The sequence below is a fragment of the Pongo pygmaeus genome, chromosome 11 (genome assembly GCF_028885625.2).
Source record: "Pongo pygmaeus isolate AG05252 chromosome 11, NHGRI_mPonPyg2-v2.0_pri, whole genome shotgun sequence".
Classification (NCBI taxonomy): domain Eukaryota; kingdom Metazoa; phylum Chordata; class Mammalia; order Primates; family Hominidae; genus Pongo; species Pongo pygmaeus.
Genome location: NC_072384.2, coordinates 72,588,504 through 72,607,956, shown reverse-complemented (window position 1 = coordinate 72,607,956; position 19,453 = coordinate 72,588,504). Strand labels below are relative to the sequence as shown.

Genomic DNA, 19,453 nt, shown 5'->3' with positions numbered 1-19,453 from the left:
CTGAGGAGAGGCCCTACAGCTTCCTAAATTTTAAGTCCGTCCATACACATGATTGATGCCACATTTTTGAAGTCCAGAATATCAGCCCCAAATTTATTTACATGTCCCCTCCCCTTCAACTCTGGTCTCATTTGGGAAAGCTCAACATGGGAAATGACCCCTTGAGAGAGCAGCCTTTCATTCTTCAGGGAAATGATTATGTGTGGTGCATTAATTTGTACTCACTGATATTTCTTAAATGGCTCATTGTGAACATGCATAAGTTTTTGAATTGTGGAAGAAATTTGGATTGGAATACAGGACACAAATAAGGAGATATAATAGAAAATCAGATCAGGCCTAAAATAATAAAACATACGGTCTCTTCTTTTCCATCCCTTTTAGTTTGATTTCATAAGAAACCTATATTTGGAGAACACCCTGAATGAAAGCCATTGTAACAGGCAAATGCTTTTGATCATTCCCCAATGACATGAAGAAGTCAAGCAAGGGGACCTCCAGGGAACCTCTTGATCAGATGTTTCTAGGTTAAGGAGAATTCTCAAGGCTTGCCTTTTCAGTAAGCATAATTTTCCCAGGACATCTGAAGCATTAGTTTAAAATACAGATAAAACACCAGGTATTTAAGGGAACCAAAGAAAATCACTAGAAGCAGTCCCAACCTTCACAGAAAAAAATGTTTTCATTCTTATCCTCCTTAGTGGACTGGAAGGACAACTGTTAAAAACATTTGGGCAAGAACAATTTCAAGAACAGACAGTAGAAAACAATAAATAATAAGGAAATTTCTATGGTAATTTTATAGTTTTGTAAGTGAAAGGTAGTTTTTTTACATAGTCCTTTTGATGTCAGTTCTTTCGATATGGAGTGGTTTGCAATATTTACTAAACAGTGTTGAGTATGTAGTCTTATCTACTATATTTTGTTATAGTAAGCTGGCAGGTGGAAGGGGGATAGGCGTGTGAAAACTGGTCAAGCTGGACTTGAATCCAAGCTCTGCCATTACAAGCTTTGAGACCTTGGGCAAGTAACTTGTGGCTCTGAGCCTAAATTTCTCCATCTTTTAAAAGGTGTTGTAATATGATAAGAATCCTATAAAATCTGCAAAATATACTATGGCTATTTAATAATATTATCTTTTTTCCTGCCCTCTTTGCAAATATGTTGATTCACCCAAATGAAAATGTCTGGGCCTTAGACTTTTAGTCTAAACAATAAAAATTAATCATTTATGGTGAATGCCTTCATAAAGGAAACACCTCGCTTATTTGGCAAACAAAGGAAAATTACTTGAGATGCATTCTCCTTCAACATATTGTTGGGTAACATTTCTTTAGCTACAGAATTGGTGTTTTTATTACACTAAGATTGAAAATTAATCTCCATTTTAAAAACTAGATTCTGCAATTTTCTGTAATTTCTTAGAGCCACATTTTCTATTCCGTCTTACCACTCAAATGTTGGTACATTTGATGCAGTTTTATGTAGTAAGTTGCAGCAAAAGCTGGAACTGAACATCAGTATGCTGAAAAAGACTCAAGTTAAACAGGACATCTGAGAAATGTGAAGCTAATGGCCTTTTGACATTAGCAGGAATAAGCATGACTGAGGCCAAATGGATGCTTCTGGGATGCAATCAGTAGACTGTTTTATATTTGAAGTCTGGGTTTTCATCAAAGACGCTCATTCTGATAACAAGAGGAAAACACTTCATGCGAAATCCTGCATACGAAATTCAAATACCAAAAGTTCTCATCACCCAGGGGCCTTCATATCCTTTGAGCTGCCTGGCATTGCTATTCCCATTGTTCTCTCATACGCCTTCTGTTCCACAGCTATTACAGTTGAACACTGTATACAAAGAGTGGTTTTTAGAGTAAAGGAATATTCTCTCCCGAATTACTCTAGGCAGCACCCGGCTCAATGCTGTGCCAGAAATGATACATTATACTCCACAAGATGTGTGATTAGTCAATAGAGAGGAAAAAAGTCACATACACTGCCATCTTCCACAAAAAAGGAGAACATGCTATTGTAGAAATGATGATACCATGTGAAAAGGTTAATCATAGTCTGGCAATTACAGTGTTGGATGCAAACATACTTTTGCTGAGGCTGTGAGTTTCCTTGATTAGAAGCTCTGTTCCCTGCTGGGACCTTCTCCAGCACCAAGACATCTTGGTCATGTTCTTTAAGTCTGACTGTATTCGCCTCCACGTCCTGCAAATACAAATTACACCACATACAGATGCTGCCGCTTACTCAGACAATGAAAAAAATTTCAAATGCTTCAGAAACTCATTTGGTGCTTGTCATGCTAATTGTTGCGTCTACAAATTAAGTCATTTTCAAAGTCAAGGGCTGGAACGGTCAGAGAGAGGACCAGATGAGGTTTGAGGCATGTGTTTTTAAGACTGCTTTTACCCCAGCTTCAGAAAAACAGCAGAATAAAGCATAGTGTGGTTATGCTCTGAGAAACCTTTGGGAGAAGGAAGTAGAGTAGGAAGGTGGGGAGCAAAGGCATTTATTAGTTATAAAAATATATGGTAAATAGCAAGCAGCTTCAGCAAAGTTCTTTTTCTTCTAAGTGTATTTAGTTTCCTTAGGAGTGGGGCACCTCTTCTCTCTAATCAAAAGACTGCTTTGTTTTGTTTTGTTTTGTTTTAAGAAAAATCTGTTTGAAATGTGTTAAAAACTATTTTTGGTTATTTTAAGTGATTTTATAAATTACATCAATGATAATGGTCCTAATCTGATTCTTTCAAAGAATGTTTTGGCTGAATGTAAACTCCTTGTGTGTAAACTTGAAGGAGTTAGTACAGTTTACATTTAAATTTCAATCATTGTAAATAACTAGTTTAAAATTTTTAACATGCTTTTCCTCAACATTTGGCCCCCATTTAAAAAGAGATCAGATAAGAACCAACTCAAATTCCATCTAGTATTTTTTTAATATATCATTCAAGTGTATACATTTTAGCCTTTTTTTTCTTTTTGCATTAAGACCATGCATTCCTAAGACAAACTTAGTTGTCAGAAATTTTGCCACCAAAGGCAAATGCTTAAGGCCATGTAGGGATTGACGTCCAGACACAAGGACAGGAGCACGACATTGTAAATCATCATTAAGTAACGGGAATATACCGCAAAGCACAAAAGCTACATTTAGGACTTGAGGAGGGGATAGAGATGCTAAGGCTGTAAGAGGGACAGAAGGGACCCTGCTCTGTGGGTCAGCAGTGAAAGAAAGAGGGCAGTGTGACCCTAGAGAGAACAGCCTCCTGAGTGAACTCAAGCTAGGGCGAGAAGGACCACAGGCCACCTGAGAAGCCAGGGGTGGTGGGACATCGTCACCATCCCTAAAAGTCCATCATCAGGCCTCTACCAGCCGAAGCAGAGTCATCCCTCCCAGGGACAAGGGACCACATGCTGGGGAGAGACCAGAGACCACGTTTTCTAAACATCACCCACGCTCACAAATTCCTTAATACGTTTAGAGTAGGCTCATCTGCAGAGTCAACTTTTAAGTGCAATTGCACAGTTCCGTCTACCACCCCAGTTATTCACCTGCCTGCCAATGTCAGAAATTCCTTTAGTTTGTAACAATTTGAGATAAAGCTCTTGAAAATGAAAATGCTCGGTTGGAGTAACTATGATAGATGTTAATTCCCAGTAAAACGTAATCACTCAATAAATCAAGAGAATGTATGATGATATGAGACAGGCTCAGATTTGGGAGGAGAAGGAGGTGGAAACTAGGAAGGTCTAGGAAAGAGAAAGACAAGGGGCAGAGGGGGCTGCCACTGTGTTGGAGAGTGGGATGGGAAGGACACAAAGAAGGATGCCCAGGATGTCAGAGAGAAACTTCTCAGACTGACATTTTGCCAAGGCAATTCCTATTTATCATCAATTCTCATGGACCAGTGCAGGGATGCATAGAGGGACTAGGTCCAGCACAGCATCCTGCATTTGCAGCTTTGCTGGAATACAACCTCTGGATCCCAGAATGCATACCAACACATTAAATATAACCAGTTTGTAACAAAGGCCCTTTGTGCCTAGAGCACTCATTCATCACAGGACTACTCAATTAAGACCATGCTCAAAGCTTTGCTTATTTAGTTAAAGAAAAAATGGGCTGTCTCTCAGCCACACTTTGCTTTGGGCTCACCCTCAGGATCCGGTTGAAATCCTCCTTGTCTACTCTTAAGAAATGGCAGTTATCTTCTCGTAAGACGATAGAGGCAGCTCGTGGGGCATCATTCACTAGTGCTAACTTGCCGAAGTCATCTCCTTCATGCAGGGTGCAGACCACACCCTGGATAGAGTAGAGCACACAGATGAAGAGGATCCCTGAAATAGAGCAAACACCCACCGCCTCCTGCCACCAGACCCCCGGCCCCTAAAACATTGTAGATAAATGAGCTGTACCTAGCGATGCCAAAGGGGATTACATAATTACATTATGATGTTCACTTTGCTTTCACTGAGTAATATGGTCTGTGGCTTAACTTAAATGTACACACTATAATCCATTAGGAGACAAACCCCAGAAAGTACAATACTACTTTAAGTATAATAACTGAGGTAATTTATGATTAAAGATACAATAATGTCTTTTCTACATCTAGGAACAATGTTGTTGCAAATTTAATTGTGGCACTACATTGCTAATACTTAGAGCCACACTGGTAAGTGGAGCGTAATAAAGTCTCAAAAAGAAAAAGATATATATACCTTTCCATAAATGACTACATTCACTGATCCTTTTAGAATAATGTACCAGGAGGTACCTTCTTCCCCCTGGTTAAACACTAGACACAAAAAGATGAAAAGACTTATGATAAGAATAGAAGCACATCAATATAAATTACAGCTTATCAAAGCATCACTTTAAGTCCCCAGAAAATACGCATATGTAAAATTCGAGAAACATCACTGGCAAATACTAACTTGTTCAGGTGGCATATTATCTCCTTTTCTATAGAATATAAAAGAAAGAGAAACACTGCATTCCTTGCTATGCCCTAAAACATAGGTTTTTAGTAGATATAAATCTATCAGCAATCTGTTTCTTAAAGCCATACACATTTCTCCCACAATTCGTTAAAACTTATCCCATAGAAAAATGGCTCTAAAACGTAATCTGACAAGTAATGTGACGTTTAAAAACATGCAAATCAGCACTACATATTGTTTACAGATACATACCTACACACACTTGTCCCTTGGTATCCATGGGGAATTGGTGCCAGGACCTCCCAAGGATATCAAAATCTACAGATGCTCAAGTCCCTGATATAAAGTGGTGTATTTGCATATAATCTACACACAGCCTCTTGTATACTTTAAGTCATTTCCAGATTACTTATAATAGCTAATACAATGTAAATGCTATGTAAATAGTTGTCATACTGTATTATTTAAGGAATAATAACAAGAAAAAAGTCTGTACATGGTCAGTAGAGACACAACCATCCACTTTCTTTTTTTGGAATATTTTTGATCTTCAGTGGGTTGAATTCGTAAATGTGGAACACATAGATGTAGAGGACTGACTGTATTTTTTAAAAAATGAGTTGGAATGATCACCACTACATTCAGGGTAGGAGTTACCTTGGGGTAGGAAAGATGAGAATGGGATAAATGAGGGTACAAAGGGTCTTCAAGTGTAGTTGTACAATTTATTTTTTATTTTTTGAGACAGGGTCTCGCTCTGTCACCCAGGCTGGAGTGCAGTGGCGTGATCACTGCTCACTGCAGCCTTGACCTCCTGGGCTTAAGAGATCCTTCCACCTCAGCCTCCCAAGTAGCTGGGACTGTAGGTATGCACCAATCCACCTGGCTAATTTTTACAGACAGGGTTTCACCATGTTGCCCAGTCTGGTCTCGAACTCCTGGGCTCAAGCAATCCTTGGCCTCCCAAAGTGTTGGGATTACAGGTATGAGCCACTGCACCCAGTGTGTATAATTTAACTCTTTAGAAAATATGAAAAGAGGCCGGGTGCAGTGGCTCACACCTGTAATCCAGCACTTTGGGAGGCCACGGCGGGCAGATCACTTGAACTCAGGAGTTTGAGACCAGCCTGGCCAACGAGGTGAAATCACGCCTCTACTAAAAATACAAAAAAAAAAAAAAATTAGCTGGGCGTGGTGGCACACGCCTGTAATCCCAGCTACTTGGGAGGCTGAGGCAGGAGAACTGCTTGAACCTGAGAGGTGGAGGGTGCAGTGAGCCAAGGTTGCACTACTGCACTCCGGCCTGGAGAGCAAGACTCCGTCAAAAGGAAAAGAAAATATGAAAAAAATGGCATAATGTTAATATCTGACAAAGTTTAAGAAGGCATTTGTAATATTCTCTATTTCTTTGTTTAAAATATTTAGCTATTTCATAATAAAATGAAAACAATTAGCAAGCTTGAATGAAAAGAATAAAAGAAAATAAAAAAGAATAAGTCATTAGCAACCATTAAATTAAAGTAAGCCTTTAACATTTGGAGAAGTTACATTCTTACTAAAATAGATATCAATGTCAGAAATATCACTTCTGATGACTGAAAGTAAAAAAACCACGTTTACAATTCATGTTTCCTGCTTATTTGACTCATACAATGTAGCCTGAAGAAAGAGCAAGATTTTCCAAACTATGTCTCTACAGAGTTAACAGGTGTCCATGCAAAAAGTGTTCTAGGTGTCATTAGGCTCAGGAAGTATCAGTTTAAACATGGTGATCATTTCTCCTTATTGCAGAACTTCTGAGAACACATTAGCACGCTGCTGTGTCCTGTGATTCTGCAAGAGAGATTGGAGAGGCATTTCCTGACCTTAGTAGATCACTAACCCTGTTTGAACCAGCCAGATTTTTGTAGGGGTAGTAAGGCATGCCAGCTTATATAATATTGTTCACATCTATTCACATCAAATTTCCTTTTCTTGCTTCCAAATATGATAACAGAACTAAACTACAACTTGGATTTTGGTGAGATACTATAGATTAACACTGCATACGTATTTGAAGCAAAGAAATTCTCTCCAGCTTAGAGCCTAAAGTGGAAGTGAGAGAAGAAAAAGAAAGTAGGATGGTTTAAATATCATTCTAACTAGCAACCTCAAGAGATCAATTAGTTCTTCTAAAGCTATGAACGAAATGAGGTCACTGGGAAAGGTACTGCCTCAGGCCCTTCCTGAAGGGCAATGACTTCATCCCACCCTCTTTAAACACTGTGGCGAGTCAGGAGGGTAGGGAGCCAGTGAGACTCAGGCTGGCACCCACAACACTTGCTGGTACTAGAAAACCACGATACTTCAGAATAATTGACATGTGCTGGAAATAATCACAGGTCCAGAAAAACGAAAGTACCACAGGACACCCTGCCAAGTCACCAAGCCAGACCCGGGGCCAAGAAGTGAGGCGTTAGCAGCCTGGCTTCCTGTGGCATGTGCTCGCAAGGGTGCTGGCCAGGCGCAAGGTTCCAGTACAGCTTTCACTTACACACAGTCCCTCCTTTGGCATGAGACTCAAAAATGAGAACACCCGCTAACTCTCGTTTCACCTAGAAGAAAAACAGAAGAAACATGCAAAGGCCACGTTTCCAGGTCGGGTGGAAAAGGGTTGTGCTCTTTCTGGGGGCACAATGCAAACTGTCCTGGGGCTTCCCATGCAGTCGTCTCTCACCTCACTTGCTGCTGCTCTCATCTAAAATCACTTCTACTCGATTTGCTGCTAGGTTTTTAAAGCTTATAGCTCTTTTTATAGAATAGCTTATAGCTAATTCATACCAGGCAACCTCCTTAGAGACTGTTTCAAACATGGTCCCACCTGCATTAACTAGCCCACTTGCCTGCCTGTCTTTGGCTTGGGTGAGAAGGGGAGACCGTGTACAACATCATATGATTCTGTTGCTACTAGTGACTCTTGTTTGCATTACATATAATGCATCATGGCAAACATGTTGGAAAATTCTATGTCTTGAAGCTGAATAATGAAGCCTAAATGAACGAACACATTTATGTTCTTAGTTAAAATTCCAAATTATTCCTAGCTAGCTAAAATTCACATTTTTTTTTTTTAAATTCCAAATTACGGTCCCAAATCATGGCTCTATCTTTCTAAGAACCCAGTAACTTGAGATTTTTCTATGCCTGGGTACCTGGGGTTTGAGGTAGAAGGCAAGACTACCCACAATCCTCTCAATTCCACTGAGACCAGGGAAGTCGGATTGGGGCACGCTGGGTCCCTGGAGCACAGGCAGGGAAAGGGGTCCTTCCTTACTTCCCTCTACATCACGAGCTCATGGAGCCTCAGCTTTCTGCCCTGTATATACGACGGCTTCCCAGGTGAGGCTCCCAGGCACTACATCTATGCCCTGTGGAGAGTAAGGATGGCAAGGACAGTGGTAGGTAGGCGGGAGGCTGGGCTGGACCACTCCCCTGGGTAGTCCACATAGGTGAGCAAGTCTCCAGACCCTCAGTGGTGCCGGGGGTGGGAGATATGTGAAGGAGGTTTGTCTAGGTTGAAGGGGAGAGGGGACTTGAAGCCCTCTTGCTTGGAGCTATGGCAAATGCCTCACTGCTCTCAACAGAGACCTGAACTTATCCCCAACAGCAGGGACTGGCAGGTACTGCTACTGTGAGATAGCAGAACACCACTTTTAGTGAGCTAGGAATGAAAACAAATTAGGCATCTAGATATTTCTTAGGGACCTCAGTATATGCTCTGTGAAAGTTGAAACCACTTCATTCTTCTTAACTTATTAGCGTGTAGGGCATGTGTGTTTCCTACAAATCATATTCTTATGGGAGGAGGTGTTTCTATCCCTATTCAGTGGCAAAAAATTTCTGTCTCCTAAATACTCTAATCAGGTAAAAGTTCAGAATCAGATACAGCCACTGGGTCATTTTTTATTAGTGGGTGGTGTTATTTTGACTAATATATCTGAGCTGATGCTCTCTTGAACTTTCTGCTTCCATGCTCAATAAGGCAGCAAACCCTGGTGGAGTTGGCCCCACAAGCCAAGACAGGTCATCTATGTTTCCCTCTTTCCACCCTCTGGCAGCATATCATGGCAGGATTCAGAGTCCCTCCCAGGCCTGGCTCTCTTATCTGAGTGTGCAGGTTCCAAAATTCATATTCACAGGGATGAAGCACGTGTTCCAACCCTACTCACATCAGGCTGCTCTGGGGATTAGGGCACATGGGTAACTACCAATACTGGGACAACATTTGATTCCTTTCAGTGATTGTTCTTGGATATAACTTCGTCAGCATCTCATAAGAGAGTAGAGGTGATTTATGAGGTGAAAATCAGACATTCTTTCCGCCCACAACACCATAATACTCTCCTCTGTCCTAACAGTGCATTTATTGCAAAGTGCTCCAACCATGCTAAACTGAGAGGCAACTTACTGTGGTAGAAAGATGGGATAAGGCTTTAATATGAAGAAGCTCCTCATAGATAATCTCTAGGTCATCCACAGTCCTCTGGCCAGGTCTACAAAGATTTAAAAAAAAAAAAAAAAAAAGGAAATAGGAAAAAGGGCATCACTAGGGCTTCAAACATGGAAACGGATCCAGGCATCAGTAACATGCTGAGGGATTTCTTCTGCACAAGAAGATATTGGCGGAAGGAGAGGTTGCACCAGTATAATCCCTAAAGGGATTTTTGAAATAAATGTGTTCCTTGATGAAAGGATATGGGAGAAAGCCATGGCTTTCTCTTCTGATCTCAGAGGGAAGAGCACCTCCACTCACACAGTAGTTGGCCAACTCATCTCTCACTTTGTAGATGATTGAGCTAAAAAATTGCTTTTCATTACCACCTTAATCAGTAATGGTAAAACTTGTCTTTTAACAGCACTAGAAACAATTGGTATAATCAACTTGACAACTGATCTAAATTCCTTGAGATCCTGTGTGCTATCTTAGCCTAGCAGAATAATAATGCCACTGTCACTATTATTTGGGGTTATATAATGTATTTTTTCCGAAGGACTCAAATATAGGATGTATGCAGACTCAACGTTTTCTTTTCTAGCCCTGGGGAGATAAGGGCATGAGATGAAGAGATGGCAAATGGTAGCATCTGGGATTAGTAAGAGAAGGCAAGAAGGGAGGTATATTCCACATTCCCAAACTCTGTTACAAAAACCACCACTGCCCACCAGACGTTAATCAGTTTATGTAAAGCATTTTTATTCTAAAATTTATTATAAAACTAGTATCCAATAACATGCCTTCAAGGACCTCAGTATATAATCTGTGAAAGTTGAAATCACTTCCTTCTTCTTCTTGAATTATTAGAATTATGTAGGACATGTGTGGGGTATGGGGGTGTTGTGGACATTTTTGGCACTGGAAGACTGAATAGATTCCTAATCACTTTTCGTATCTATAATTATTTTGAAATCATTTATAGTGTTTAATTATATTAATGGTAGGAGATACAACTGGTCAGCAACTTGAAGTTTTTTGTTGCTTTCTGCAAAATAAAGAATCCTAACTAATATGTTTTTGAAACTTGAAAACAAACTAATGGGTTATTAATTCTGAGAGTTCTAGGGAGTCAACTGAGAGACAATCTATATATTGATGGATAGGCAGCATCTACTCTCAGCTAATTGCTGCAGTTAGAACATTATCTATTACATAACCATTGGTCTATTTTATGCATTTTGTCCTAAAATTTTAACAATTTATGATATTATTCAATATTACTGTAATTACTACTAATTAAACATTAAACCCTTGATGAGCTACTGATGATGTACCATCATGACATTATCATTTATAAGGTGTTCCTTGGTCAAATAAACTTGAGGAGTATTGGTGTACTAAACACAGCACTGGATTTAGGGTCTGAAAATCAAGTTTAAAATCAGTGCAACCACTCACCAGCCATGTGACATCAAAGTCTTAGTCTCATATGAAAACTGGGGACAATATCTTTCTGAGAGAGATGTGAGAGCTAACAGAAGCAGCAACCATCAAGGTGTCTACACGTTTATTTGCGTAAGTGAAAAAAAAAAACAGCAAAGTGATATTCAAAACTCAGACCTTTGCAGAAGCAGTTAAACAAACTTACAAATAAAGTATGACATTTGGTCTACTAGAGTACATCTGAAACTTAGTTGATTATTAGATAAGTACTCTTAGTAATCAAAACTGAATTATGAATATTCTAAAATAGCTAATTAGATTAAATAGTTTTGCAACCATATTCTAACATGGGGAAGATGACAGATTTAGTGGAGTCTAATTGGAGGAAGAAAACTCTGCATACTTTGCACGGTACCTTCCCAAGGACAGTTTTAACATGAACAAAAGAATATTATAACATTCTCTTCTGGAATCAACAAGGGCTATCTTCCTAATCCTGACTGTATAAAGACAGATACTAAATCCGTGACCCGGGAGATGCTAGCCAGGTTCCCCTCCTGCTAAGGGTCACCACTGAGGGACACAACTGCACACCAATCTCGTGCTTATGGTGGAACCCAGAAAGTATGGGACCCATAAAGACACTGAAGAAAAGCTGTGGCCACAGGGGGTCCAAAGGAGCCAGGCCTTCTCGGCCAGAGGCCTCATCTACTACTTGACTTGGACATAGGCATTTTGAAACTGGGACCGATGGGGATTTAAAAGTCAATTGAGTCACCTTCATCCATCTACTACTATAGAGGCAGCTAATGCGACAGTCTCAAGGTAGGCATAATAGGATTATGGATCTTCAGCACAAGGAGCAGCCCTGCTGTTCTTGCTACTTGACATCAGCGGCAAATAACACGGAACCCTCCCAGAAGCTTGGCTAAAAGAGAAAGCAGTCAGCAAGTCTCATTCGCACCTCCATGGGGTGGGCTGTTACTGTGAGAGGAGAAAAGCTCAGCTGGGAAAAGAAAGGCTTAGAATTCTGCTCTAAAATCTGGACATATTCAAAGTTGTAATTTTGGGAGCAGATCTCTATGAGGTTAGGAAAAATGTTTATATAATATAAATATGAGATCTGTATTACTCAACTTTTGTGGATTTCTTTTTTAAAAATACTATCCTGCCTGGGTGTGCTGGAACACACCTGTAGTCCCAGCACTTTGGGGGACCGAGGCAGGAGGATCACTTCAGGTCAGTTTGAGACCAGCCTGGGCAACAGAGTGAGACTCCGCCTCTACGCACACATACATAATGATGCCTGTTGGATCTACAAATCTCAACATATTAATAATATTGCATCTGAGATTTGAAACAGGATGAAGAACTGTCAGACCCTCAATACCATATACTAAAAATTTGACATCATGGTTCAAGGCTGACCTTTGAGCCGTAACAGCAGTCTTAGGACCTGCACAAACTGTAGAAGAAGAGAGGTAAAGATGGCAGAATTCCAGCTCCTTTTGAACTGTGCTCACTTTAACTGCTGCCCTCCACCACTGAGCATGCCTGAAGCTCTCTCCTCTCCCCATGCTCCTCCCCCTTGGCTCCCTTCCTGCTTTATTGAACACTTCTTCTCAATGTCTTTTTGTTTTGTTGTTCTTTTGTCCATCCCTTGTATTGTGTTCAGCCCCCAAGGCTTTGTTCTACCTTCTCTCCCTGGGAAAAACCCTCAACTTCCATCTAGATAATGACAAGACCTAAATCTTGTTCTCCGAACAGCCCTCTTTCCTGAGTTCCAAGGGCTTCCTGGCCATCTCTTCCTACATAACTCACAAGGACCACCAGCTTAATCTATTTAGAAGTGCTCCCTCTTCATCACACAAGGCTCCTGGAAACCAGATTTTAACTTCCTTCTCTAGACTCATCTATCTCCTCTCTCTTCACATCTTCCCTGATAGCTACACTCTCTCTCCAGCTATCCTAGGCATCTCTCCATTCCTCGAACACAGTAAGCTTTTTCATGCCTGCAGGACTTTTTGCATGCTCCTCTCTTTGCTTAAAATACTTTTGTTCTGCCTCAAGCCCAGCTCAATGTCATCTTTCCTAAGTGAAACTGGCTCTCTAACCTTTCTTGCCCAGTGCAAGTGCAGTGGCGTGATCTTGGCTCACTTCAAGCTCTGCCTCCTGGGTTTAAGGATTCTCCTGCCTCAGCCTCCTGAGTAGCTGGAATTATAGGCACATGCCACCACGTCTGGCTAATTTTTGTATTTTTTGGTAGAGATGAGGTTTCACCATATTGGCCAGGCTGGTCTCTTAACTTCTGACTTCAGGTGATCCACCCACCTTGGCCTCCCAAAGTGCTGGGATCACAGGCATCAGACACCATGCTAGGCCGCTCTCTAACATTTATTCCTCCGTGGCACATGGTCTTACTGCTATGGTAATTACAACATACTGTCACGAATGTTATTTGCTTAAATATCCATAACTCTAGACTGTTCTTCTCAAGAGAAGCAGTATCTGGTAGTGCAAAGGCACTAGATTGGAAGCAGAAACTGAATTTGAGATCTAAATCATGAACTTCCTAGTTGCCCAACTGATCTAATGACTTGTTTCTGCATCTGTAAAATGGGAATAATACACGGGATTGTTATAAAGGTCAAATAAGGTAATATACATAAAGCTTTGTATATACTAAAAATACAGTACAAATGTAGGGTGGTATTGTTATCAGGGTGGGTGTTTAATATGGCTCATCGGATGAGTGAACACACGAGTTCTCACGATTCATGCTGAATTTAGGGTCTGCCCAAGGGAGATGGCAGTGGTGCTATGGAGCAGTTCTTTTGTGGCCCGAGGGAGATGTATCCTTATGCTCTGTTGTCCTTCCCACTGAGGTTAAGTAAGGCAAGGCATCCATGGCACAACTCACTTTTGGTACCGGACACATTTATTTCATGGCAAATGGTTAATTATTAATAGAGGGAAGAGATGTGAAAATGATGGGCCTCACCTCTTACTCCAAATTCCGTAAAATGATAGAAAAGGTCTATTTTTCTTAGGATTATAGATGTAGTCATCTGTTTGTGAAAAACAAACTCCCATCTTAGACCAGCTAAAGATCCTCAGTACCTATGTTGAGATCAGTGGGGGTTTAAATGGAAGTCCATTCAAGACCAACAAACAGCACCTTGCTAATCTCTTCATTTTAGCCAGAGTTTTGTCTGCCATGCTAAAGGTTTGGCAGAAAAGATATTTTAACATGCAAAATGACACTGGAAAACAAATGAGCAATACCACCACCACAAACGATGAACTATCAGCAGACCAGAAAGTTTTAGGAATTCCTGGATAATAGAGAGCAGATGAGAAAAGAATGTCTGAGAAACAAGGCTGGAAGCAGCCGCAGCTCAACCCTCACGGAAGAAAACCATCACAGGAGTAACACAGCATCACTGATAAGACAGCTCTGTGTCAATCAGCCCAGAGGGCAGAAGAGGGCGGTGTCAGAAGGGTTGATCAAAAGGCCCCACCACTTGGTCAGGCTCCTACCCTCCCATGCCTGTCACACTCAGTAATGGACAAGGGCAGATTTACAGCCAGGCAAGACCTTGAGACCTGCTCTCTAAGACAGATGCCCCAGGAGGACTGAGGGTGAGCACTGGAGCCTGGGAGAAGCAGAACAGAGGGTGTGAAAACCCCAGGCTCTTCCAGGTGACACAGTAGGAAAAGGAGACAGCTCTCCCAGGAAGAGCAGGGAAGGGCTCTGTTCCCAGGAAATCCTTGCTATTTTGGCAACTAGTAAGAGGAAAGGGGATGGTGTGAGCCTGCCTGCTCCACAGGTACCTCTCCCAAAGCAAAGCCTGCCAAGAAACCCGTCTCCTTGCAGGGCCAGCCCCCAGCACTTCCAGGGGAAGCTCTGTAGGGGTGCGACCACCACATCTGCACAGAAGCCCACGTGGGCAGCCTGCTTTACCTCCTGGTCTTTCATTCATCAACAACTCACGCAGAGAAAGAGAGGCTTCTGTGGGGACTCCCTGGATGCCTCAGAGAGGTCCACAGCAGCTGTTCGGCACTAAAGGGAACAAAGCCTAAAAACAGTTTAGTTTCTGAATCCTAAACAACATTCAAGCTGCAAAGAAAAAAAGAGAAACACGACAAGAACAAAACCCCAACCCTGTGGTCTGCGGTGGTCACAATAATCACACGGCAAGCGACTATCATTTGGCAATCCACTCAGGCAGCAAAGAACTTTTTGGTTCTGTTTACAGCCAATGTTTTAATGAGGTGAGAGAAGTCAGGACTACCAGGTGTGAAGAGACTTACTTTAAAAAATGAGTATATTCACAGCTAGCAAAGCAACAAAAGCACTCATGAGAGATTTGCTGTGAGCCAGGACACTGTCCCTCAGGGGCCTCAACATGTCATTAGGATTGAAAGTTGAGGTGAGTCCCAGGGAGGAGGCCAGGTGGAGCAAAAGTCAGTCTGGTCAACCTGTGCCCACCAAAGTGCATCAAAATGGAGCCCCCTCCCACCCTAGGGGGTGCTCAGCGTTCGTGGCAGCAGTAACAGAAACCAGCCCAGCCTCTTGGAGGCCGCTGGCTCGGAGCTGCTGTGCCATCTAGTGTCTCAGAAAAGGCTCACCTCTCTACTCTCACATCAGACAAAGGTTCTCCCCCGATCCACCCCACCCCTCAAAGAGCACCTGATCACATCTAAAACTGAGCGTTCCCCACCACAATCACTGAACAAAGTCGCATTTTAAAAGCAGGTTTCTCTTGGCAAACAGTGGCATTAAGCACCTTTCCTGCTTTGGTCTTTACGGGGGTGACAGGGGAAAAAAAATGGAGAAGAGATCCTGCAAATCAGCCCCCAGACTGTTCAAACAGTAATGAAAGGGTCCCAAGGACTGAAGGCAATTTGGCTTTCAAGAGTAAAGGGAACACTGTGCCCGAGCAGGAGGAGAGAACTCCCATGCACCTTCATAAGAGTAACCTACAAGGCTGGGGAAGTGAATTGACTCTCTGGCTGCTCTGAGTGGCAGCCGGTGAATGTACCTGGTCTTTACTTGTCCTTCTCCAGATGTCACAGGGAGAGATATTAGGCATCCCTGCTTCTTTACAAATCTGCGTGGTGCCACATTGATGTGGATTTGTCGGATCCCGCTGTGGAAAGGCCTAGTTTCTGCAGGGGATGCATTCTGGCAGCAATGTCTAGTTACAGACAAGATAATAAATGGGGATGGATAGGGAAGCAGTTTATACATTAAAGGATGGGAGGGCTCAGGTGATATTGGAAGCTACTGGTAAATACAGTTTTATCAAGGAATTTATCAAGGTCAGAGACAGAGCTCCTCAGTTATTGGAACGTGGATAAAATGAGGGATTCATCCAGCCACCAAGCAGCACATTGGCATGGCCCATAGTAAAATATGCAGGTAAGAAAGCAAATAACCCAGTTCTCTAGACCTGTCACCTAGCAGACCTTGGTACAAGGGAAAAACACCCAGAGAAATCAACATTATAAATATCTACATAAGCCATGGTCAAGCTTCGAGGTTTTTTAAAAAAATGCTCTATTTTTGTGTGTGTGTGGGATGGGGGATGCTTTATTTTTGATGCAATGCTTCATCTCAATCCACCTGATTCTCTGACTTTTAAGTCCTTTCTCAACCTTGGACCATTTTCCAACACTGTTAAGATCTTCTTAAGATCTCGCTTCTTCCACTTCCCTTAAAGGAAAGTTTAGTGCAGTTTTGCACTTCCTTGTCTAGCAAAACCAGCAAAGCATGTTTTTTCTTTGTCTCACCTCTCAGGACCCCTGCTTCTTAAGTGTCAGAGACATTCCAGGAACCTGGTGACTGCACGTTTAAAGTGTCCTACCCAGCTCCGACTGCTCAGCTCCCGGCCATGCCACCACCCCCTCACCTTATCTTTAACCTCAAAAAGGACATTTTAAGTTCCCTTTCTAGTCCTAATAGCAGAGCTTGTGTACACAGAGATCCTTTTCTGCTTTGTGAAGTTAGAAATGAATAGTCTATAACTGCAATAAAGGGCAAAAGCTTTATGAATATTTGTGAGAAATGAAGTCATCCCTGTCAGGACATGGGGTAAGGGTTCCATAATTCATGGCTTCTGAGTGCTAAGTGATTTTAGGACAATGTGGTTTGATCACATTTAGAAACTGAATATGCCCAGCATTCTTCCAGCAAAAGTGTTTACTACAAGGACACTCAAGAGTTTAACATTAAACCTTTTAAAAGGTACAAGTACAAATATTTTCCTTTAAAACACCTAAGCAACAAGTTGAGAAGAACAAATAAATTTGGATGGAGTCAGATAGTATAACTGCTTGCCTTTGAGGATGAAATATACATATGAGATGGAAAATGTAAATGTTTTTTGAGAAGGTGCTATACGAATGCATTGTTACTTTTTCCTTGCAAAATGTCAATTCTTAATTAATCAGGGACATAGATTATCCATATTTTGTGGTTATTTCACTGCTTATTCAGTAAATTCACTAGTGAGGACACACTTGAGGCAACCTAGGAGAGAGGAAATAATATTGTCAATGAAAGAAAGAAAGAAGAAATAAAATTGGACTTGGAGTAAGATTTGGATCAGTTCCTGGTTCAGCCACATATACTGCTGTGTGATGTTGAGAAAGGCACTTGGTATTGACTAAGCTCAATTTCTTTGTCAGGACATAGTGGATTATCATGAGCCATACTTAATTCACAGAGCTTTTTAGTGGTTCAAAGAGGGGATGGATGTGAGACCACTATATAAACTATACAGTGGTATTCAAATATTAGTGATTAAGTTTTGTTTGTGGTTCTGGCTAGAGGGTTGCTGTGGAGTAAATTGACTCTTTCCAGAGCTGTGGGTTTTCAGTGTTTTTTATGTGATCTTTAGACTAAATTTTCCAGCAAGTCTTCAAAGGAGCTGTGAAGAGAGGCAGATTAATTATAAGTTGGGTGCCGGATTTGGCAAATAAAAATATTGCATGAAATATACTTATATCAGAACATTGTTTGTTATTCATCTGAAATTCCAATTTAACCGGGCATCCTGTATTTAACCTGGCAACCCTAATCATATGGCAATTAAAACTATAAAGCACTTCATTTCTGTGCAATGAGTTTGACAATGGATTGTAAAACTTTAGAGCCATATGGCCCGTTGGATTCTGCTCCTGACAATACACAGTAAAACTCAGGACATAAGATAAAAATAAAAGAATTATAGGTTCCAGAAGCATGTAACTCCCTCAGGAAAGAATAATCTTCATCATCATTTTGACCCATTATGGATTAGTAGCATGCCTGGGAATCTGCCATGCTAGAGGACTTTTTTTCCACAGTAGATGGTGCACTCTGTTCTGGTCTATATGGTAATAATTTAATGAAATTAGATTAGTCTGTAATAATTATTTTATTTTTTTGAGATGGAGTCTTGCTCTGTTGCCCAGGCTAGAGAGCAGTGACATGATCACGGCTCACTGCAGCCTCCACTTTCCAAGCTCAGGTGATTCTCCCACCTCAGCCTTCTGAGAGCTGGGATTACAGGCATGCACCATTACGCCTGGCTGATTTTTGTATTTTTGTAGAGACGGGGTTTCACCATGTTGCCCGGGCTGGTCTTGAATTCCTGGGTTCAAGTGATCTGGGTGCCTCAGCCTCCCAAAGTGTTAGTATTATAGGAATGAATCACAGCACCCAGCCTTGTAAGAATTATTTTAAATTGGATTTCCACAACACCTTTCCTTTCCAATGCTCAAAGCATAAGCCCATGAGTCCATTCTGAAGCCCCTTTGGACAATGGCAGATTATGGCAGGGCACAGTAAAGAGCACAGGCTCAAGAGTCAGGCAGATCTGAGTTGAATCCTGAGTCTAGTGCTTTGTGGATAACAATAGGCAAGTGACTCAGCCTAAGCCTCTGTCTCCTTGTCCACAATATGGGAGTAATGTTAAATAACTACCTCAGAGTTTTGTTGAAGGAATTGAATTAAGTAATTGTTTAGCACAGTGTCTAGCACACAGATGCTCAATAAATGGTGGCTATAGTTAAATTCAGCTGGCACTTGTGTTTTCATTTCCAATCTATTGTGAAGCAGGGAGAGGGCAAGCAGGTATTATTGAATTCCTTTTATACCTTAAGAGACTTGTAATCTGAAGATGTTAGATGATATAATGGTAAACTGGTAAGAATAGAACCCAGAGCTCTTGTGCACAGTAGTATTTTCACTTTATTTACAAGACTCTTGGGTCAAATGCATGTATCTCAAAGGCTGTCATTTCAAACTATAACAAATATAATCTCATAAAACTCAGTATCTGGCTTTCTGTCTTTAGTTGGCCCCTCCAGTCTATTCTCTGGAGATAGCAGAGAAACCAACCTACTAGAAATCTGATCACACCACACCTCTCTCTAAAACTCTTCAGTGGTGCCCCAAATGACTATAAAATAATATCCAATGTACACAGAGCGCATGGCAGATGCCCCCATTGACCTCAGCCTAACTCTCCAGCTGCATCTCCTAGTGCTCCTGTCCGGTCACTCCCTCGGTGTGAAACAGTTTACAGT

General features: G+C 41.4%; 1 protein-coding gene across 4 annotated transcripts in view; it reads right to left on the bottom strand.

The window, feature by feature from the left end:
- RAPGEF4 (Rap guanine nucleotide exchange factor 4) overlaps positions 1-19,453 on the bottom strand; it is a 316,916-nt gene that overhangs the window by 59,718 nt on the left and 237,745 nt on the right. For all 4 annotated transcript variants that reach the window (XM_054477049.2, XM_054477050.2, XM_054477052.2 and 1 more), the window contains 5 exons: positions 9,407-9,491; positions 7,493-7,553; positions 4,738-4,814; positions 4,172-4,318; positions 2,105-2,220 (listed from right to left, as the gene is read on the bottom strand). In XM_054477049.2, coding sequence (XP_054333024.1) covers positions 2,105-2,220; positions 4,172-4,318; positions 4,738-4,814; positions 7,493-7,553; positions 9,407-9,491 — 486 coding nt within the window. The remainder of the gene's footprint in view (positions 1-2,104; positions 2,221-4,171; positions 4,319-4,737; positions 4,815-7,492; positions 7,554-9,406; positions 9,492-19,453) is intronic.